Source organism: Labrus bergylta, chromosome 13, assembly GCF_963930695.1.
Source record: "Labrus bergylta chromosome 13, fLabBer1.1, whole genome shotgun sequence".
Taxonomy (NCBI): domain Eukaryota; kingdom Metazoa; phylum Chordata; class Actinopteri; order Labriformes; family Labridae; genus Labrus; species Labrus bergylta.
Window position 1 is genome coordinate 6,742,585 of NC_089207.1, and position 24,172 is coordinate 6,766,756.

Here is a 24,172-nt window from a genome sequence, read left to right on the forward strand (position 1 = left end):
AAGAAAAGGCATTTAATGTTCATTGGCACAGAAGAACAAGAGAAAGGAGGTATGTCAAAGTCAAAGTGATTTCACAAAATGTTAACCAATCTTTGTGTGCAGTACTCCAGATTTGTCTCAAATGCCCGGTCAGCTTTACCCAAGTATGAAAATCCACATTTTTAAGGGGGTTAGGAAGTGTAAAAGAAAATATATAACATGCCGTACTTGCCATTAACATGACTTTTCTGGTGTGAATTTCATGTAAGGGTAATATCAATGTTGACAGGTGATATTTCAGGTGGGAGAGGAGAACGGAGGGTATTTCTGGACTTTGGAGAAAGGTTTAGAGGTGGTTTAAAGGTTGGCGGATTAGAGGAGAAGGAAATAGGTTGACAGGGACATAGGGACAGGTGGATAGGAAAGGAAAGGAGAAAAAAGAGGAGAAAGATTGAGTTTGGGTGAAAAAAGCAGACAGACGGGGGAGCAAGGAGAGGAGGATTTAAGGTGAAATGGCGAGGACAGAATCAGCCCAGCATGGAGCGTAATGAGAAAGAGGGCAAGAAAGATGATATTTGGCTTTTGTCTACTCTATTTCCATTAATGAAGAAGTATTCAAACCTTCCACTTTACTAGAAATAGGAATAGTAATGGAAAACCCTTTGTGGCATGCAGAAGTTCTGTGTTTGAACATTATTTTCAGCATCTGAATTTCCTGAGAATACTAAAAGCCAGACTGACTCACTACAACATGGCAGAGGCAAAAAGGGACATTGTTGGACTATAATAAGTGATGCTTAAATGTTTCTGCATCAGCATCATTTATTTTATCAACTTTAAGCAATGCTGTGTAGCTAAATCTTTAAGAACTTGTGATAGTATAATAATTCATGTATAATTTGAATATGCAAAGTAGCCTGAGTTATCAAATAAACGTGGTTGTGAAAAGTGGAAAATATTGTCCTCCATCATATACTTCAGCGCTTTTACGACTTAGTGACCAGGGCACAAAAACGCACTTAGCGTCAGCAGTTTTCTGTCGCTCCACTTGAAGCGCTCTCAAGTGCAAATTTTAGAACAACGCACGTTTATCAGCGTCATTTCTTCCTCACTGACCAATCAGAATCAAGAATTTGGGCAGGATTTCTGATATCAGCTTTGTCAACAACAATGGGGGAGAAGAAACTTATCGGACTCTTCTTTTCGAGGGTGCAACTTTCGAGAGCTAATGCTAATACCAGGGCACCATTCCTTCACATTGTTTTCATGTTTTCTTGGTGACATTTCCTGCATTAAAGCAAAGTTAAGCATACGGAGCTAACAAAAACAGATCTAACGGTCACTACCGAGAGAGAGGAGTTGACCTTCGTAACCTAGCAACAATTAGTGCCCATGAGATGGCTCTGAAACTGAGCTTTTGACAAGCGCCGTTAATGGACACAGGCCCTTATTTCACTATGTGCTGCAGAGGAAATGTTTACTCATTAATGTATAGGCACATACATCTATTTTGTTCTTTATGTGTACCAGCCCTTTTATTTGGGACATGCAAGTCCCCATATGGGGTTATGGTTATGGCATGGGTGCGTCTACAGGTGATCAAAGCAAGTAAAAGCAATAGTACCCTGAAGGGTGAAAAATATAATGTATATGGGTGTGTGTGTGTGTGTGTGTGTGTGTGTGTGTGTGTGTGTGTGTGTGTGTGTGTTCTGAGACTTCTATCTTTGCGGGGACCAGGGTTTTATTGGCGGGCAGTGAGGACACTCAAGGCGCTGATAACATATGACCATATTTTAACTTTTAACCACTTCTCCTTCCCTTCACATAGTTCCTCCTTCCTTCCCTTTCTTCTTGTCTCCTGATTTCCTCTTTGTTTGCTTCCTTGTTTCCTTTCACCTCTCCTTTATTGTCTTTCTAAGTTCCTGGTCTTGCCTCTCACTTTTATATTTAATATTCTGTTAACTTTGTGGTCACATTTTGTATTTCCCTCCCTTCCCCTTGTGTTTTGCTGAGTTGTAATTTCTTCTCTCCTTCCTTTTTCCCATTTTACTCTCCTATGTTCTCTCACTACACCACATCTCTTATTTCTTCAGATGGTTGCCTTTTTTTGCCTTTGTATTGTGTTCTTTAGTCCTCTGTGCTTCTTTAATCATTCATTTTCTTTCCGTCTTTCTTTCCAAATTTACTTCCCAATTCCTTTTTTTCTGTTCCTCTATTCGTTTTTTCCTTACCCCCCTACCTATATTGACACTCTGACTCCTCTGTAGCCTCAACATCCTCTTCATTTTTTCTTTCATATCCTTGTTTCCCCTCTTTCTCATGGTGTCCTCTCCTCTCCTCTCAGCAGGATTATTGATGGCCTCCTATTCTCTGTGGCCAGGCGGACAGGAAACAGAGACCCCTGCAAAGAGTGAAACAGCATCACAACCCCTCAGGCAGGTGACCAGGTGAGTGACTCTTTGAGAGAGTGTGTGTGTGTGTGTGTATGTGTGTGTGTGTGTGTGTGTGTGTGTGTGTGTGTGTGTGTGTGTGTGTGTGTGTGTGTGTGTGTGTGTGTGTGTGTGTGTGTGTGTGTGTGTACATCATGGGATTTGTGCCCAGGTTGGAGTTATGGTGGTTGCGCTGACAGAGGCAAAAAGGTAAAGGGGGGTAAAAAAGGAAAAGGAGGAAAAGAATTCATTTTCTCCAGTAGGATGAGAGGTATCAGTGTATGTGTGTTAGTGTGTATGTGTGTGTATAGAGTAACAGTGGACTCCTGCTTCCTCCAGCCCCACAGGCCTCTCAGAATAAATGGATTTTCTTTTTCTATTCTAGGACGCACTGGACCTTATTTCCTTCTCATTCTCCTCTCTCTTTCAATCTCTGTCTCCATCTCTGTTCTCCCCGAGCTACGAGGACATGCTCACAGATGTTTAAACCCTTGGTCTCGGCTCTATTATCTCACAGAGTACCATTAATAGACTTTAATTTAATAGTACTTTATTACAGTAGGCTATAAAAAGCAGCTGAACCAATCACATCAATGCCACTCTTAAGTGGGTAAGAATAAAATAAAAGATAAGCGAGATAAACAATAGTAGTAAAAGTAATGTAAAAAAAAATCAGTGAATCAGAATTGTTTCTATGGTTATTAGCAGATACGTACATAAAACCCAATGTCCTTAAAAGTTGGGACATTGTGTTAAATGTACACAAGGATGATATGCAAATAATTAAACCCCATATTTGAGTGAACTAGCACAAAGACAACATATCAAATGTTGAAACTGAGAAATTGAATTGTTTTTTTCAACTATATGCCCAATTTCAATTTGAAGCCAACAACATATTTAAACAATTTGGGACAGGGTCATGTTCACAATTTTCTCGCATCACTTTTTCTTTTAACACTTTGTGCCATTTTCAATCAAATATGGGGTTTGATTAGCTTCAAAATTATCATATTCTGTTTTTATTAACAGAATATGACATTATTTTATACAACGCGCCAACAGGCTGCTTGGTGGTGCAGTGGTTAGCGCTGTCGCCTCACAGCAAGAAAGTACCGACTTCTTCAATTTACAACTTTAATGAATAATCTTTAACATCATATTATCAGTAAATCATAGAGGACCAACTTGGGTTTGTCTGTTAATCAACTTCTCTGGCAAAATGTGAGGAAATATGCGTCCTTTGAGTAAGAAGAAATACACCATATTCCATATGTTCATCATATTTTTGGATGTATGATTTAACTACCTGCATTATCAACTGCAGTAAAGTTAAATGATGATATGTATGTCTCTTATATTAAATTGAGAAGTAGAATACAGTGGCTTACATTAGATGATTTTAAGTAAAATGAAAGCCAAACACAGGCACGTATTGTCAGAAAATACAACAAAGACAACAAAGCTCACATTGAGAGGGGAAAGCTCAATGGCTGTGTTTCTGCTGTTTGGACGGACAAACAAAATATTCAGCGATTAAATATTTACCATGTAGTGTATCGGAGCTAGCATGAAACAGGATTAAAGGTACTCACATTTTTCACTATAACTCAAGAAGACAGCTAACAACAGATTCTAAAGCTTCATTTCTCTATCAAAGAAACATTAAGAAAATGCATAATTTCTGCTTTTAAACACATTTTTTATGTGTATACTAAAGTCTACAACCTGTTTTATATCAAGCAGCCTAACAGGATTAGCTTTGCTGTGTTTCTGCTCGTTACTGTGTTCTTCCTTTGTTCTTGTAGGAACGATGTCTCCGCACTTGATAAGTAAAAGTAACTGCCTTCCTGCCTGCCGACAGCTTTATGGTTTAATTTAAAAATGTTGCACGTTGCTGCTTTTCTTTAAGGAGAGCTCTTTCTTGTTTATATAATTCTCTCTTATCAAAAGCCTTACAGGAAACACAAAGATGCTGAGCTAATGTTTATGTAAGCTGTGCCATTTAGCATTCACACTTTCTCTTTTATTTAAGGCATACTGCTGAAAATCCTGCCCTTGAATTTGACTTTTTAAAATTCTGGTGTAGGCGTTTGGCAGTCGTGAATCTGCTCTGGCTCTGAAGCCTGGAATCAAATCTACAGACGGAGAAAGGGAGCGATGAAGAGAGAGAGAGGGGGAGACTCTTGACATTGTCCAGAGAGGGTCCATCTCCATGGTGATAACTTCATTATATCACATCTTACAGTGTCAAGGAAGCTGCCAGTGAAGGAGGTAGAAGTGAAGGAATAGATTTAGAGTCATTGCAACATTTATACTCGAACATGAGAGGCAAGTTAAATATTTTTCTCTTAATGCTGTCTTATCCCAACTCCGAAAAAAGGGGAATCTTCTCCCCGCCTTTCCGGAATAATCAGGGGAAAATCCCCCCTGCAATGAAATGAGTGGTCCTTAGCACCTGTGTGAGCAGTGCAATCATGAGGCATACACACTTTGAGGTACGTGAGCCTCTTTTTTCTACTAGGCCAGAAGACACCTTGAGCAGAACCAGACTTATTGGTAAACAGCTATCGGCCATGACCTGATCGGCTGAGAGAGTGGGACAGCAGGATGGAGAGAAAGACAGAGAAGGATGGAGGCAAACAGATAATACAGAATTATGCTCACAATGCAAATAACATTAAAAATCTAAAACAACAAAAAATATTATTATTTAAGTAAGACATATAATAGTAATTTTAGCATTTGGAGTCAGTCAGGTCAGCAGCAACCGGCGCTATGCAACAGCTATTCACAGAAACCTGAGAGACAAGACAGCATTAAAAACTTCCAGGAAGATATGAAGTTATTACCATGCATTAAAGGGAAAACTAAACCAACCACAACCACTCCAGTAATTCATGGACTCTCTTTTGACGAGAAATTCTGTTTTGTCTCTGAATGCCTTTGGCTCATTGACAGAAGGAGTTTTTTATACTTCACAAAAGAAGAGAATATTAAACAGAAGCATTGGATGGTTGGATTTTTAGCCAAACTGTGAATACAATGTTCCCTGCTTTTTTCCATGCTATTGTTGTATTGTAAGGGCACTATATTCAAATAGCTTATCTGTTTGAATGAGGAAGAGCCACCCAGACATAACTACATGTCTTCTCAAGAATGTAAAATAGTACTACATTCAGATTCAGAATATTAATGGTCTCTAATGGAGAAAATTTGAAACAGCACTCTCTCCCTCACACTAGCTGCCTCCCTCTGTAATACTCTCACACATTGCACTCTCACTGTCTCTGTTTTCTCGTGAAAATATTGCTTGAGACTTCTCCTCATATTTGGGAAATGGTAAATGGACTTGAGCTTGTATAACGCCTTTCTAGTCTGACTGACGACTCAAAGTGCTTTTCCTCTGCAGGTCACACCTACGCGTTCACACACTGAGGCTGCAGAGGCTGCTGTGTAAAGTGACCATCAGTGTTAACTAATCAATTCATACACATACACAGGTCGCTAAAGAAGCTGCAGCAGTTCCTAAAACATAACCAACCACCCCTCTCAGCCAATCAAAATCAACCAATCAATGGTATAATGCACATTATTCAACAGTTAGATCCATCCAATGAATCTGATTGAACAAGAGCAGCTCCATAGATTACTCTGCTTGAAGTGTTCTGAATACAGTTCATTTAAGTTACTGTAAACTGTTTTTTTCTTGATTGATTGATTAAGCTGCTCCCTCAGAATAATTCAGGCCAACACAACATGAAAATTGAAAAGCGATACCATGATTGAGGTCATACTGTTACACTAAATATTAGCACAATGTGATTCGGGTTGGTAATTTTCTCCAGATACACTTTTACACTGTTTAAGATTTTGGTTGAAATTGTCTTTAGGTCCTGACATGACGGAAAATAATAACTCATGTGCTCTGAAAAAGGAATGAAGAAAATCCGTCATCTGTATCAGTTTGTAAGCCTGTAAAAACTTTGACAAATGTCTGACACAAGGTACCAATCTGATGAACCAATCACACGCCTCCCTGTCTCCCTGCTCGTTCTCTACCCCATGCACACACGAGCCCACACTCAAAGCATGAGCTGAGGTCCGCTTCTGGACCAATGGCACTTGTGCATGTAAGTGAGGGGCGTGGCTTTTGAGGGAACGCTACTTTCAAAATCATGCCAGTTTTGGAAAATGACCAACCCTGCCTTTAAGCCAAAGGCGAAGTGACGCAGATCACAGTCTTACTGACATATTGGTACACATCATTCCTTCGCCTGTGTTATTGCTCAAACATTACCTTAAAACATATCCTAGAAAACGTAACGCTTGCATTACATTTTTACGTTGTCACTTTGATTGCATTAAGAATAAATACTAAAACACTTAACTTTTCTTTAAATCAAGCTAGCAGTGTATGCACAAAGTTTTTTTTCCCTTCTTAGGAGGGACGTCTTGTTCATGTTGTTCTGCTGTGTCTCTATTTTTCCTCTTATCTTTGTGCATTCATGATAGCGCATGGAGACATAACACTTCTTGAAAAGCAGCAATTTTTCACTCAAATTGAAACATCTCGACTCAGATGCATTTCACTGTAATCCCAGACACCTCTAGCATATTATCGTCCGTCCACTCTTCTTTCCACTGAATTTGTTTGCAATTTGGCCCCCTTGTAAAATAAAGCATTTACTATCTGCTCATCTGCTCAGAGAAAGTAAGTCACAGTATGCGCACAACAAGAAGGGTGCTCCAAAAAGTGTAGGATTGTTTGTCAATGTGAAACGTTTGATTAATTCCGCCCCCTATGGATGAAGCTCGGCTGTTCTCTGAAATCATCCGACTCTCTGTGGCACATGGTTTCACAGGTTTCACAAACAATCATGTTGGGTTTGATTGTTTGCTTTAAACCTGCCAGCAGTAGCAGATGGGCAGAGATAACCGATTTAAAGATAGACTGCCTGAACTTTTATGTTGCCTTGGGAAAATTCAGGCAATCCCAGAAAAAAAAGTAAACGAGAAAATGTTTCCTACACGCTGTTGGATGTGGATAAAGAGAGCATCTCAGTCATGAAAGTCCCAACAGTGAAGCCGGTGAAGTTAAATCATCCTCTTACATTCAACACATCTGTGTAGAGACTGTGTAATACAATCCATGGTGACGGGATGCATTCTCTTATCCCGACCGGGAGGGGAAAACAACAGCTCAGGAGCATGTGATCCCCTTATTTAACTAAAGTGGAAACTGAATTACCTTTAAACTTAAGACTCATTCAACATAAACATTGCTGTGAAAATGCATGCAGCAATGTCGTACACTTAACAAACTCGATGAACCTGTTCATCTTTGGAGAATCAGATTCATTTAATTCAACACTGATTCCTACCTTATCCCTATTTACAGATTCCGAAAAACTAATTTGAATCTGTGGGAGCGGTGTTGAATTTTAGGAAAGGAAGTGTTCTGGTGTCCATCTGTATTCCATTTTTAGTTTGAGAGTTATTTACCAATCATGCACCGGTAGGCTTTTGTGTGTGCAGGAAAAACCCTTTATCGAGAGCAAAAACAGGCAGAGCACAATGAATTGGCAGTAATTTGTAAACTGATCTGACAAATCTGCATCAGGATGTTGTCCATTTGGCAAACTTTCGACCCCTATAGAGCAAATGCATCACAAGAAAATCGTCTTCAAGAGCTCAGCCTCAGTGTAACTTACTATTTAGAGTTAAACTGAGACTCATCAGAAACAGATAAACATGCACTCCTCCTGAGGATGTAATAAACAAAGAAATGACACGGGTTATTTTGCTGGAGGGGCGAATTTTGTAACGTTTTTGACCTGATCGCAGGGTCCATTATCCTAACTGGACTGTAATCAATGCAGTTTACTGAAAAGAAAGTCATGTACTAAAGTCCTTTTTCACTAACTGTTAAGTACCCCTGTAGCCCTCATAAGGCTGGTACCACTTTTAGAGGCTATATTGTCATCTGACTTATCGCCATTGGGTTCAAGATTGATTCTTACCATGTAGACAACTGTAAAAACAACGTTGGAATCAGTAAAATGTGATCACTTTAAAATGTTAGTTTTTTTAGTCACAGACTAATTTTTGTGATGACTGTATCTTGCTCAGCCGCCATTTAAAAGACATTAACAACACACCTGTTCCAATCATTTCTATCCAGCTTTATGTGAAATCACTTGACACAATATTGGATGTAAAGTTAGCATTTTACAACAAACCCTATCCATTAGGGTGGTGAAACAATCATCCATGTTGATGTAAGTGTTTCTCACACAGGAGAGCTTAATGAAGAAAGGAAAGAGGAAACAGAAGACAACGAGAGAGCAGGTCAGGTAGGTCTCTATTTTTCCGCCTGATTGGTGTTGTTCCTACAACAAATTAATTGGATGGAAAGTGTAGTAATTGCTGCGGTTAAGACAGACCTGCTCTCTCGTTGTCTTTAAGACAGACAAAAGACGGGCAGGTCAGTGGGCTCATGGTTGCGCTGCGTGTGAATACGTTGCTGTCTTAAATTTAGAGTAAGACTGGACAGCCCCGTGCATAAAGGGTGTTTCTGTAAAGCAGCTTTGTCAATATTCCCTGGAGAAATAATGAGGTAAAAAAAACAGCACTTTCTTCCTCCAGGAGTGGACAGGTGATCATCGCCGGCTGCCATTTTTCACGACCTACAAACCAGACGCTCCTCGGGCCTCGTGACAGAGGTTTTTTTCTGTAGAGTCAATTTTCTTTTGCTGAGGAGGAATTAATCACAGCTTGGTGTGTACGCCTACTGTATTGCTTGTGTGTGTGTGTGTGTGTGTGTGTGTGTGTGTATGTGTGTGACTTCCTAATAGCTTGTGTACACGTTGTCATGACAAGGGGGTGTGTTCATGCATCTAAATGTGTGTGTGTGTATGCATGTGTGTTGGGTGAGTTAATATTCAGGCTGTGGAACGAATGCTAATTTAATCAATATGCTGTAAATCCGACTGGTTGCTTACTCACGCTGGTCTGAGAGTCCCAGTGGGGTAAAGACACAGAAGCTGTGTGTTCACCAGTGCTCTCACACACACACACACACACACACACACACACACACACACAACAGATCTATATATAGGCAGGTCTTCCCGTCCTCTGTATGTGTTGTCTCTCTGGTTCAGTGTCTCTCTGTGTGGGTGGAGATCTGAGAAGGTTTCCAGGCAGTGATTCACCTCCATCACCTCACTCTCAGACGGACTAAAGCCTCGTTCAGACAGGATTTATTTCTCCAGGGGAGGATCTGATTTATTATTCGAACTGCTGATCAGTCTTTTTAATCCTGTTCGGAACACATGTGTGTGTGTGTGTGTTTGTGTGTGTGTGTGTGATCTTTGCTCGCCTTGTTGAGGAAGTGATTAGAGTCTAAAATATGTAAATATTTTTTGCTTAGTCCCAAAAAATGTTAAGAACTGTGATTTTGCACATTTGACAAAAAAAAAAAACCCACAACAACTCACATGTGTTTGATGTTGACAGTCAATTCCAGCCTCATTAAAGTGTTTTCCTTTTTCTATTTTCTAAAGTCAAATTTTCTCAATGTAGAAACAAAAACATAGATTTTAGACGATGGTCTTTCTGATACATTTTCATGAACCCTGAAACAGAATTTATTCAAGTGTAATACTAACACAAACAAAACTGAATGGAAAAATAAGTTTGTTTTATATGAGGACCTAAGAAAAGCACTTGATCCCTAACCTGTAATACTATACGTTTATCTAACTAACATCACTTTACAACACATTTTCACACTTTGCTACTTCCTCTTCTTCTGCAACAAACTGGGAAAATAGTCCCAGGAGTTGCTTTTTCCTTTTCACCAAAGTCCATATTTGTATTACAATCATGAATGGAAACTTGCACTACACACATGTTATTTGCTGATTTGGGAGAGTAAATCTGGGTACACTGTCACTCCGCTACATTTAGATGAGAACTGACCTTGTGTTTTTTTCAAAGGATTATTTAAACTGGATAAATCTTAAGGGAGGGGAAAGCATCATTTTTCACATCTGATTTTAACCAAATGCAGCAGCTTGAGTTCTCTATAGAGCCAAAATAGCCTGCAGGGAACCGAAAAGCATTGTAATGCATCAATTCAAAGTGTCATTTCCTTTACTCGTGACAAAAAATAATTCATTGCAACAGAAAGTTAACTGAGTTGATTCCTCTTTGAGCTGTTATTTTAACAGAGGCCAAGTCAGGCTGCACACTTCCTGTAGGGGAGCTTATTCATTGAACCAAAACCACATTTAGTAAATTTGGCAAAAAGACGCATTAACCTGCGAGGGGTCAGTGACCTAAGGAGTGCTGTGAGTCTGACTGTCTGACACGGTTATTAAACACTCATTAAAACCATATTTGTGTTAAATTAATGTGAAAGTGTTGAACTATAGCAGTGTGTGGTGAGAGCTCAGCCGTCTGGTTTTATAATTAAATACTCCAACCACCCTTCACCCTCCCTCCGCACACACACCTGGACACACACACACACACACATACAGGCTGAAGGGTCAGGGGTAATGGTGTCACCTCTGTCTGCTGTGTGTCCATATGAGGTGTTAAAGTGTGTGTTGGTGGAACCTGCTGTCACCTCATTACAGGACACCGCTGGCCACAACTCACGCTGACATCCAGAGGCCACATTCACACAGAATTTTATTTTACCACCAGGAGTTCTCCTAAATGGCTCCAAAAAGTTCTGAGCTAAGAGTTTTTCCTCTTTAGAGCATTTCCCAAGGCTGCTGGGAGCGAATTATACCGAGAAGAGGAGAAAACTATTAAGGACAATGCAATAAAAACACTTTTTATATGTTCTTATCCTCCTATGCCTTCAGATATGTCTCTCTAAGCATTTTTCTAAGTGTTTAGATATCTACTCCCAGTTAAAACTTCCAATAACTTTTCCTGCACAAAATTGCAGGTGCAGTACATAAATTATTCCTGTGCACTCGCCTCCAATGATTCAAACCACATTTTCTAAATATTAGCCAGTAAATAGGATCACAGAGAGTGTGAATTATGACCTACAGGAAGAAAAGTTGACAGGATGCCCTTTGCATTAGTAGCTGTTAATGTATTGGTCATAATTCTGCCACAAACATGTTTGGTTTAAAATATCAATTTAAGCATTCTAGGTTCGGGAGTTTCCATTTGCACCCCTTTGATTTGGTTCAAAATCTTATTCTCAAGAAGATCTCTGTTGGACTCTTTGGTTCTCTTTAGTCTTCACAGAAAAATGAACTAAAAAAATGTTACAGCTTTTAAGATGTAGCTGGTTGCTGAGCTGCTCTTTCACTCAAAAATAACTGAAAGCAATAGTCAGAAGAACTGACAAGTCCAAAGTTGTTAACAATGTACAGATTAAACACAGAAGACGAGTAAGATGACTTTAAAAAGGCTTGAGATAAAATTATCCGCTTACACGCTTCCGACATCTGACATCGGGGGATTGAGGTGTGGGGTGGGCTTTTAAGAGGCTGGACATGATGTAATGAGGAAGCAGGCGTTGGTCTGTATGGATATTTGTATGGTCTGTATGTCTACACCATATCCAAGATGGTGGACAAAGCCACAAGGTCTGACACTACGATGACATTTCTGTCCTTTACATCTATGCTTTGTGTAAGAAAAGAGTAGAAGCAGCTTCATTGTGTGCATTAGGATCTCATATTGGTCACACAGCTGTTACAGGATAAAAAGGTCGTTAACCCTTCCCACTAACCTGTGGTGCATTTTCCAGAATATTACAGGAATCACAGGAGTTGGCAGGAAAAAAGTCCAAATAAAGTCAGTGTGACAAATTCGGTAGTGAAACCAAAGGTCAACCTCAGCTGTTGAAAAATGAAGCCAATGCAGAAGCGTAAAAAAAACTGCAGTTCCTCAAGTGTCCACTTGAGGCTGGCTGCAAAGGCCCTGGAAGTCACATACACACCCATTTAAAAGTTACCATTTTTACAGCCTGGTTCAAAAAATGAAATTGGTTTGAACAGCTAATGTCTTTTTTGGCACATATTGTACGGGGGCGGAATTATTTTTATAAATCATCTGTTTTGATTTTATGAAGAACAAGACTTGTTCACAATGAGACGCGTGGTTGACCTTACTGATGGGCCTGTGTGGTGCATGAGGCTTCAAAAGTCCTGTCCAGCAACCAATGGGTATCATTACTGAGACTTTGTGAATGTGTGAAAAGGCTATTGGTTAGCTTTTAAGCTGAAAAAATAATTGCCTCATGCTACAGTGAAAAAGGATTAATGAGAATTATGACACTGAAGCAAACAATCATTTTATTGTGACCAAAAATGTATCAATACTGTGAAAGTCTTTTCATTAACCATAGTCATTTGGTTTCTTTCTCTCATTATAGCTTGAGCTTTAAGTAGGAAAAATCATCCCCAAAGACTGTTCAGGCTTTTCTCAGCATAGTTGCAGAACGTTATACTGTGTAACATCTGGTTTAGCGTGCTCTAACATGTGAACATGTGTATGTGTGTGACCGAAAGTGTAGGTTAGCATGTTAATGACGCACAGACCTGTGTTACCAGGCAGAATACAAGCTGATTCCATTATCATTGATTAGGTGACTGTGTGTGTGTCTGTGCCAAATGTATACGAGTGTGACACAGACTGTAAAAGGATTAGAAATATGGGAGCCAAGAAGTGTGTGTGTGTGTGTGTGTGTGTGTGTGTGTGTGTGTCTGACAGAACATTAGTCAGAGTGCTTGTCGTATCAGACCGTATTACTGTACTCAGTATGGAGGTCAATGGAACGATGAGTGTGTCTGTGTGTGAGACAGAATAAGTACCTGACTGTCATCTTTGACACTCATGTGATCATCTGCTTGCATTAAAGAGGCCTTGAAATGTGGCTCTTAAGTCACGTCTAGAGGCAGCCGTAAGTGAGCTACAACACTGACACACATTTCTCTCTGCCACGGGATACGACAAATGTTAGGGTCACCAATCAATGGGGACCAAATTCATTAATCACCTGTTTTCTTTTAAATCATATAATGGTTTTACAGCTACCCAAAAAAAAAAGCAAACACAACAAGTGATGGGAGTTACTTCCAGTTACGAGTTTTCTTTTAAGGAACTAAGTTTACCTGTGGATTAATCACAGTACAATGACGGGTTACCATTTGGGTCAAGGTGCATCCAAATAGGGCGCCAATAGCCTAGCGGGTTTTGAGGCACACCCCATGTACAGTACAGATGCAATAGTCCTCAGTGCACAGGCCATGGGTTAAAATCAGATCTCTATTCCCAACATTTCCTGTCTCACTTCAGCTGTCCCATCCAATCAAGGCAAAAAGACTAAAAAATAAGTAAAACTGCATCCAAAAGCTTCATCTTTCAGCTGGGTCTCCCCTTAGCTTGAAAAAAGATATTTCAATTTTCTTGTGTTGTTTGTTTGTCAAAACGTTGTAGAGGTGCACATTTTTCCTCGAGGCATGAGTTGAACCTTGGGAGTAGATAGGGGTTGGGAAATTTTAGCAGCTCTCAAGGCCATCCGGGGCTACCTTAGTTTGAACTTTTAAGAAGTACGCGATGGTTCACACGCATTACCAGCTTTACTCAGATGTTTTTTTTTTGTCACACATACACAAGGGCTGCGTGTGTGAACGCCAACAGCTGAATTTTTCACCCAACTTTCCTCTGACTTTTTCCCAGTAGCGCGTGAACGCAGCAGGTTACCGCGTGCAAGCAGGCCGGAGTCATGACTTTTCTATCACACGACTGCTGTGATCTTTGTCACGTATGAGATTCTTAATGAGCGTGAAGCTGCTTCACACTCTTTCTGCTAACCAGTATGTTTTTTTTCACTCGTTTGTTGATTATGGAATATGTCCAATAATACGCAGCAACACCATAAATGCTGCTGTTAATTCAATTCAATTCAATTCAATTCCAAAAACTTTATTTGTCCCCGGGGGGCAATTTAAAGGGTATGTGAGTAAGTAACTCAGGAAGATTTAAGAGGTAGGCTGTGCATGTGTGAACACAGTACAGTATATTTCCCTCATGTTTATTGTATTTTATATGTTGACTCCATTAACCTGCAATAACAGATTTTAAGGCCACGCAGCAAAGGGCCGAGGTCGGATTCGATTCCACAGCCACTGCCGTGAGGTCTATGGCCTCCATACACGGGGGGCGCATCATAACCGCTGGGCTATCGGCGCCCCACTTACGATGCTACTTTTTTCCAGAATTTTCTGGGTGAGCTGCATGTGTTAAACAGCCAAATTTTCACCCCAACTTTGTCCAGAATTTTCTCCCTGCCAGCATCCTAAAATGTAGTCAGGGCTAAGTGATGTGTGAATGCAGCAAATAATATTGAGGTAATTCATCGCAAGCAAGTAAGGTTGTTTTCATCCTGCATCCAGTACGATCTTCACACATGCAATAAAACTGCTTCATTATTTTTTTTCTGTCCACCAGGATGTTCCTCCTTTGAATGTTCTACTTTTTTTTTTGCGGCAAAGGCAATAACTGTCACCACAGTGTTGCTCGTTCGCCCTCCTTGCTCATCCTTTTTTTACGTCATGTCTTGCCTGCTGAGAGGATCTCTCCACCGACAGGGAAAACATCACGCTGGGAGGAACATGTGTGAACCATCATCTCTGGAAGATTTCAGGGGAAGCCTGGCTGAAAATACCAGACATTTTTAAGAGTGCATGTCTGAAAACATATTTTGATTTAAGTCTGAGTATTTTACAGCCTGTCAGTCATTCTTGCACTCTGGCTAACGGCCATCCTTTATGTTTTATGATTTTATAATGAGGTGATGTATAAATGCTTTTTAGAATGGATGGTTTGACAGTATTTTATTGACACACTTTATCCTGAATAGTATTATGAAACAATAAAAACTCACCACTGAGCCATACACAGACTCACACACGCACACATGCACACACACACAAACACACATCCAGTCCTCACACTAAGATTCACTGCTGATGGGCTCTGCAGTGGTCAGCTCAGCTGCTAACCAGCAACCAGCTCATGCTGAGAGGATTCAGACACACACACACACACACACACACACACACACACACACACACACACACACACACACACAGACGTGCACACACACTCTCACACACACATCACACCAGTGGGATACAGATAGATAGATACAGCAGCCGGTCCACTCTGAACATTAAGCTGAAGCCACATTGCCCCCTGCTGGTTGAGGGAAGAATACATTCTCGAGTGTCAGAGGTAATTGGATCCTTAACAAAACTAAAAGCAGCAAATTCCACTTAGAGCTCCACTCCAGTTACAGTAAACAACCATCCGCACTAAAATGTTGTCAAGTGTCAAAGTAATTCTGCCCATAATGAAGAACGGTTGCTTTTAGAGTTACATCATATGAGAACCCAGAAGTGGTGAGATGTTGTAGCTGATGCAGGTGGAGCTGACTCTAACTGTTTCTACCAACTGTTTTAAATTTTAAAAGTGTAGCATTATGAGCTGATTATTCACCTTTTTACTTGTTTTATGTGTGAAGTAAAGATAGGAAATAAATATGTTATTCTATTCTAAAAATAACTTGAAGTTGATTGAATATTAGATGCCATGATTTGTGCTACAGCATTTAGCTTGCCGTCTCTTAGAAAATAATAATAATATATATATATATATATAGACTGGACTGGTCAGCAGTAGATCTCAGTCTGTGCTTCTGGTGAAGCTTTACATCCTGCTGAGTGGGATGAATCATTAAAAAATACAGAACAAGCACACTGAGTGAAGCATTTTACATTGAACAATTCTGTGTTCATAATAACATTTAAGTGAAATGTGTGTAACACAAATAAGCTGAATCTAAACAGTCAAGAGATGTGTTTCCACATTTTGTAAAAAGTTGGTCACAAAAAAAGGCTTCTCTCCAAATAATGGTGGCAACCAGAGTACAGTGCGACACATCATGGCAAAAAAAGTATGCACATATTTTAACATTGCTTCCTGGCTTTCAGGCTTCCCACCTCTTTTCTGAACCTGGCTGCAGGATTTTGCTCCCTTTCATCCAAAAGAGCAGTGGAAATGTCTATCTCTGACTTTTTGCTTGAGCTCGAAATCCCTGGTCCAGTTCATCCTTAATATGTTGGATGATATAAGATCAGGCCTAACAGAATTTGTTGCTGCAAAGCTGGAAGCAAAAAAATATTGAGTATACCACTCGAGATGCTGCAGCATTAAGGTCTCCTTCATTTTCTTCCTCTGTGAGGCCCCAAGAGAAGAAATGAATCGATACAGAGAGTGAGGAGACAGATATACAGACGGAACGAAGAGGCCACATCCAGTCAGGATGGCTGAGTCATACCGGCTCCACAGGCTCCATCTGGACTGGTATTGATTATTCATTTCTCATTGACTGTGCACATGTGGGAGAGTGAAACTGCAGAACTTAGAGAGGAAGTAAGCCAGCGGTCCATTTGTGTCCAAAAACATCTGAACTTCATGTCATGAAAGCACAGATTGAACACAAATGTGAGTAAGGTATCCATACTGTACATAAAAAGATGAACAGTACGTTTTACCAATGTTACTTAGTTAGTTGTGTCCAATTGAAATCAAGGTACCCGAAGAATTAAACACGAGACAAAGGCATAAAATAAAAAGCTCCAGAGGGATTTAGCTGTTTTCCAAACAGGATTAAATGTATTCTGATGCTTCTATATGACCTACTAAAACAAACAAAACCATCAGCGACAAGATGAGTCTTTCTATATAGTAATAATTAACAAATGACATTCCTGTCAGGCGGTAAGCTAAACAACTCACTGCAGAGATGGATGTTTTTTGACATTTTCTAAGATTCTCGAGGAGTGATATGTTGTTAAAAAAAACACTACTTACACATGTACAGGACGATATGAGCAAAGAGAGGGTACCACTTTGTCTAAAGGAGGCGCTAAAATCTAAACAAACCTAGGACCCTTTTCGACCGCAGGAATTTTCCCCCCGGAACCAGGGACCTTTTGAGGAACTAGTTCTGGTGTAAAAGTTTTTGAGTTCCTCCCAGGAGCTTTAGGGGGTCAAGGAAGGTATAATGCATCCATGGGACATGAAGGTCTGTGACAAATCACGAGGATAAATACGATAGCTGTCGAAATGTTTCACTCATAAATTGTACATTTCAACTTCCTGATGGCTTATAAGGAAAAGTCAAGAGACTACCAAGATTCAAATATTTAATATTCTAGACATAATGATTATATGTAATGATTCTTATCACAATCCAAACAATCAATATTGAAATATTTATATCAGGACCAAAATGATGGACACCATCCAGCTCAACTACTGGTGTCACAGACCTGAATCTCTCCTCTCAGACACAGAGACTTCAGATTGTGAGCCTCGTTTTCACAGTGTTGGTGAAGCTCATTGTGTCCCCAGGCCTCAGCCCTGACGTTAAAGCTTGAATATAATTTCAGTTATCTTAAAGTTATCTGAGTGAAGATTCATCTGGGAGAAGGAGAGAGAGCGTGAGTTTAGTTTTAGAGACAGGAAGAAAAACGCCTCTGTGAGTCTGACTGGTGGAGATAGAGTGTGTATCGAGGGCCCCAGAGGGTGAAGTGGAAATGACTTTGTCTTTGACAGCAAAGTACTGTTGAGCAGCTCGAGGCTGCTTCCTCTTCCTGTCTGTCTCCGCTTTCTCTCTTTCATTCATCTTCTGTTTCTGCTCAGTTAAGTTACACATCAGAGGAGAAGGAGAAAACAATGTGATTAGGAAAATTGGCAGAACAATAAACAGGAAGATGAAAAAAATAAGAACCCTAAGAGAAATAGTTCAATGCTTTCAGATCAGAAATGTTGTTTAGTAATCATGTGTTTGAAATGAAGCAACATTAAGAGAACTAGTGCTTCATGATTTCAGTTAATCAAACTAATAGCAGAGTTCAACATGTGTTTCATCTATGCACATTGTCGGCATGCAAGTTTATCCCAAAGGTTTTGGCCACATCAATGACAATTAAAACTGTTAACTTTTGTATTCTTCTGTCAAACGTAACTCTCTATCTGCAGATAGCTTCATAATAATGTGTTTACAACGGACAAGTTTTGTGTGGTCTAAATTTGAGGGGGATTTGGTCAATTAAGAAAAATAGACCAAAAATAGGCAGAATATATCCATTGGAATGTAATTTCTAAGTGAGTGGACTGTTCAGTCCCAGTCTCCATCCTGAAGTCTATAAGCACCGAACCCTCTCAGACTTGGCGTCAGCTCTGCAGTAGGGGAGTGCATGATTAATGATTATGCCAGGGCTTAAGATGGTTTAAAAAAATCCTAAAACACCCGATACGAAAGTTCATCAGAAAACACTTAGACGTACAGGCAAAAATGGTAAGGTAAGGGGTACTGCTTTGTCCAAGAGGGGGCGAAAAACAGAAACGGGATATTCCTCACAGGAGCTTCGAGATTTGATTTAGCATTTAAAAAATATATTTCTCTGTTCACATGCAGGTATCTGTGTGTGGAGATTACCAGTAGGCCTATACGTTGGCATAAACATGACCACCATTAGGAAAAAGTTGCAAATAATTTCTTTTATGACTTCTCCAGATATTTAATGCCTACATAAGAAACCTTAAAATTCTGGCTTTTGCCCCAAGAGGTGAACTTTCCTGACGTGTTCTGGTTTAAAATATGAATGTATCCATTGGTGGCCCATTTTGCAAAACACAATTAATTGAGCTATTGTCCAAACACAAAAGAAAACATGATTGTTTAACTTCAAGAGAGTATCAGGAAACCAAAAATTTGTGTTCTAAGTTTAATCGATGAAATTAGTTTGAAATTTTTCTCCCATCAGCTTTAATATTTCCATTTGGTTTAGTGATAGTGTTGCAGCAGTTTTAATAAATAATCCTGTTTGAATTGGATTATAATATTTCTTAAAAGAAGCAGAGTAATATTATACAGTAATGACAAGATGTACAAGGTTTATTTTTTGTAGAGAGATGTTTCAAGGGTGTCTACTAACAGTCATGATCAATATCATTATCACAACCTTGGATTCAAAGACAGAGAGCCTCAGATTCTTTAAAAAAAAAAAAAAAAAGGATAAAAAAAACGTGTTTTTCAACGTAACATTACAAAAACTCATCCAAGAAAACGTTCTGCTACCACTACGACCAAACTCTGATCAGTGGGTCTCTTCTTCACACCCCAAACTCTCTCTCTCTCTCTCTCTCTGTCTGTCTCTCTCACTAACGACTACAGCCTGTCAGTCTCTATCAGTTGCTGTGGCGACCAAGCCGTCGTCATGGCAACCCCAGTGGTCTGTGTGTGTGGTGGTGGTGAGGGTGTTATCAGGCAGGAAGGTGAGATAAGAGAGTTAATTTCTTCTTTTGTAGATAAAAAGAGTTGCTGCTCTGTGTCAGTGAGACATTTAAACCTCGGGGAAAGAGACGTGACACGTGAAGGCGGACACTCTTCACGTCATACGGTATTAATGTGTGCCAAAGTCAATATTTCTATCCATAGGATGGTTGGCTTTTTGATATTTACTCAAACCTATACATCTTTTCAAAGCACTGAATATTAAATTGCAAAACTTAAAAAAGAAAAAACCCTCAATGGCAATTGCGCTGAGGATACTAAAGAATTACATTAAATTATTTAATTTACATAATACTCCTTATGATAACAGAAATGACCATCATGTATGAAATGTGATATTCAAGCATTCTTCTGTATTAGACTTTTCTCTGCGAGGCCGTAAGACCTCAAACTTTTGAGTCATTTTCTTAAAAATCTTAAAAGGAGATGTTTCTTTATCCTCTCTAGACTTCTACTTCACTTTCACTCACTTAAGCAGCATTTCTATGCTAAACGGGAAGAGCAGTTTCCTTCAGTAGGTACGAGGGACCACTAGAAAATACTGAAGTCTTTTTCCATCAAAAGTTTGAGGGGTCCTAAAGGGGAAGACAGCCTGTCCAGTGGCCCCTCAGGTCATTTAATTATCCGACCACCTGAATGAGCGACTCAGGAAAACTTGACTTTCAAATTCTGTCTCCTCCAAGTGTAGCTTTATTTTATTAACATCAGCTGTCAGATTAAAAAGACATAGTTTCATTTATTTGAGAAAAAAAAACATTTAAAATGATTTAAAATCTTTGATGTCCTTGTTAGCCTAATTACAGAATTATCTAACAGAATTCAAGGAAAATGTAAATGGGAAGAAATACTTTTTTTTAATGATCAAGGGCCAATGTCATCGACAGCCGCACTCGTCCACCACCATGTCCTGGTAATGTCTCAGCACCACGTTGTCGTTGTTGTCGTAGTAGAGCATGGAGATGGGGGATAGGCGGATGGGCACGCAGCAGGGCTGTGGCGTGCCATGTGGGTCTAGGGAGTGCACCAGGGTCTGCAGGATGGCGTGGTTGGTGCCGTTCAGACTCTCGCTTAGCGGGAACGGACACTCGCCGTTGCAGTAGTTGGCCATGTATCCCTGCGGAGCGATGATCCAGTCCTGCCAGCCGACGTCTTTGAAGTCGATGAAGAGGCGGCGGGCTTTGCACACATTGCTGGGCGTGACGGGGAGGTGGACTGCACTTCGTCTCTGTCGGGAGCGACACTGGTGGGGGTTGAGGGACACAGCGACCAATGACGCCTGGACCAGCGGGAGGTTGAAGGCTGCGTCCAGTGGCAGAGAGTTCCCAGGGTGAAAAGAGAGCAGTTGGTCTGGGTGCGCGCTGAGAGGAAGCAGCTCTAGCAACAAACCGTAGTTGCGTCCCGCTTTTCTCCAGCTCTCAGCCAGCGGGGTGAGGTCCAGAGTGATGGAGGCCGGGTGGGGCTGCAGCTGCACCGACTGGGACAGCAGGAGTCTGCGGTTGGCCTGAGGGTTGGCCCCCCTCAGCGTGGCTCGGATCACTTTGTACAGAGACACGCTGAGGGCCCGGGGCCCCTGCAGCAGCTCAGCAGGGCTGAAGGCTTTCCAGTGGAACTTGATCTCCAGCTGAGCCAGGGACAGCAGCTCCACAGGCTGCAGCACCGACATGTTGAAGAAGAGCTGCTTCTCCACACAGAGCTGACAGCTGCTCCAACCAGACACCAGCCTGCCTGCAACACACCAAGGGGGAGAGGAGCAATTTAACACAAACATGTAAGAGCTTTTTATTTAAGCAGACATGGGATGCATAATAACCCAAATCATGAAGAAGAATTATTTGTCCAATTATTTTTCCCAAGCACACACTGAGGTTGTACTCTGCATTTTAACATACAGCGGAGTTTTACTAAAGCATGTCTGCAGCTTACTTTGAGAGGGGTGTTTCTATAAAACAGAGGTTGTACATAAAACCTTTCATTTCAAGTATTCTGGACTTTTGGTTTGGCACAAAGTCATGGATAAATACATTGTTCCTATCCGTCTTTTTTTTGTTTTAGAAGTCGAAAAAAAATGTTCAGATAAGTAGAATAAAGACATCAGTTTTGTGTATGATGAGGCTGGTAACCATCTTCTTTTTAAATGATTAATTGAGTACATTTTGAGACCTGTATCTCAACAATCTGGGCCTCTACAATCCAATCAACATTCAATTCAATTAAAAAATTAAGTATTTTTCCCTGGGGTGCTGTTCAAAAGCACACAGAGCAGTAAAGTAACAACAGTGCAGGTAGACGAAACATTTTAACCTAAATATAAAGTGTCAATTTAAATACAACTTAAAGCTTAAACTTAACTTAAAATATAAAAAGAATAGATAGAAAGAGCAGATATAAGTGGAAAGACACTCAATTCAACGACCCTCTCTGTCTACCTTGGTCCTGCACGTATCGGATGATGTTGCCGCGGACTCCGTACTCAGACACCGTGCAGGGGTCGCTCTCCTGGGCCTGAGTGTTCTCTGACCTCCGGAACATCTTCCACAGCGCGGAGGGGACGTGACGCCGGGGCTGCAGGCCTCCCGCGGGCCGGGGTCGACCGGAGAGGCCGAGGGAGCTGAGGAAGAGCCGCTCCTGGCTCTTCAACTCCTCCACATGTGAGAGAGCACACACAGCGGGGAAACACACCGCTAACAGCAGCAGCAGCAGCAGCAGAGGAGCCAGGCTAGGCCTCATGTTTGGTTGTAGTACTCAGGTCTGTTGGTTTCTCACCTGAGACGTTTGTTTTTAACGTGAGAGACCTCCCGCTGAGCAGCTGCGTCATTAGTCTATGTTAATGAGAGATAAGGTGAGGGGGGGCGGGGATAGAAACTGATTCTAGACCATAGACTAAAAAGTTCTAGATCAGGTCCTCAACTCCAGCCATAAAAACATATTACATTATTTAATACTAAAAAAGCCTAGGCTACAGATGTAGGCCTATGTGAAGGCCTATTCTAAAGTTTAGACAGTAAGGTTTTCATCAAACCAGAGAGTTTTAGGCAAAATGCATTTGAAAAAATATAAAGGCTTTTACATATGTCCACTTTGTCATCCACGGGTTTGAGAATGACAATATACATTGACAATATATTTCAATCACTTTTTTTTTTTTTGCCACTCAAGACCATTACAAATAGCCTACATTTAAAATCACAAGAGGTCAAACGCAGCATCAGTAGCCTATCACTCCACTTTCACGTTGGCACCCCCCTGTGGTGATATCAGAAATGACACTGATGCTCATAAAATGCATTCAAGTATATCATAAGTAAGGGCCTCGTGTCCTTCCACAACAACAAATTATACGACACAAGTTTGTGGCTGAAGATACAAAAAAAAAAAAAAAACACAGAATGAAAATAATTATCTGGAAGTTTTGAGAGCAATATTTCAACCCAAAGCTGTTTACACACCAATACTTTTATCTGCTACAGCAGTGTGTTCATTACGCCATCTGGTGTCTATTTGAGATATACTTCTTCTTTCTTTGTCTTGTTTTGACCCTAAGTGGACTTTTCCTCTTACACTGTGTAGTTTAAGGGATTTTAAGAACAAAAAAATAACTATTACACACAAAAAAAGCATAAATTATGAAACAGAAGGCTTCCCTATCCTCTTGCATCCCTCGGATTATCCTGAGACCCCTCTGAGGACCCAGACCCCCTTCAGAAGATTGAAGGACCAACTTGACGAGACTCTTTCTCTCTGTAGATGTATAAAAAAAAAAACAGTCATTCTAAGACTACAAAAAAACATTACACACATACACAATCATGAACTATATATGGACATGCATTAAAGGAGAGATGTCAGAGTGTGGCTGCTTCACACTGATACATGAAGGAGCATGACAGAGCTTTTGGGGGTCAGGTGCCTCGATCACGGGTATCTCTGCAGTACTTGGACTTCTCCAGACAAACTTCCATACTTTAATCCAAAACAGGATTGAACCAGAAACCCTCCGGTTCCCAACTGTATTATTTTTACAGTCTATGTTCCCAACCCAAGTCCCTACAGACTGAGCTTCTGCCGCCCATTATGTTGGGTTTAGGGAAACGTTCATTGAAGTTTGAACCTATTTCTGACATGAAATAGTCCCAAACATGAATCTATTCTTTAAGACATTTACCCAAAAACAAAGAAAATTGTTGTCAGCTGCATTTCTACTCTTTATAAAGCATGTTAAGTCGAGCCTCACAACAGAAGAAATTAATCATACATGTCATGCTTTTGTGTTCAAGAGATTCACGCTCGTGGTTTTTGCAGATATATTTTTTCCCGTCAATTCTTCAACTATAAAAACAAAAAAACACACAGTGAA

General features: G+C 40.4%; 1 protein-coding gene across 1 annotated transcript; it reads right to left on the reverse strand.

Moving 5' to 3' along the window:
* Positions 1–20,485: 20,485 nt before the first annotated feature.
* On the reverse strand, positions 20,486–22,605 carry gdf3 (growth differentiation factor 3). Its single transcript, XM_020633966.3, has 2 exons — positions 22,245–22,605; positions 20,486–21,543 (listed from the first exon to the last, which is right to left on the reverse strand). Exons 1-2 carry the CDS (start codon positions 22,543–22,545, stop codon positions 20,693–20,695), a joined length of 1,152 nt encoding a protein of 383 aa, XP_020489622.2. The 5' UTR covers positions 22,546–22,605; the 3' UTR covers positions 20,486–20,692.
* Between the last annotated feature and the right edge of the window lie 1,567 nt (positions 22,606–24,172).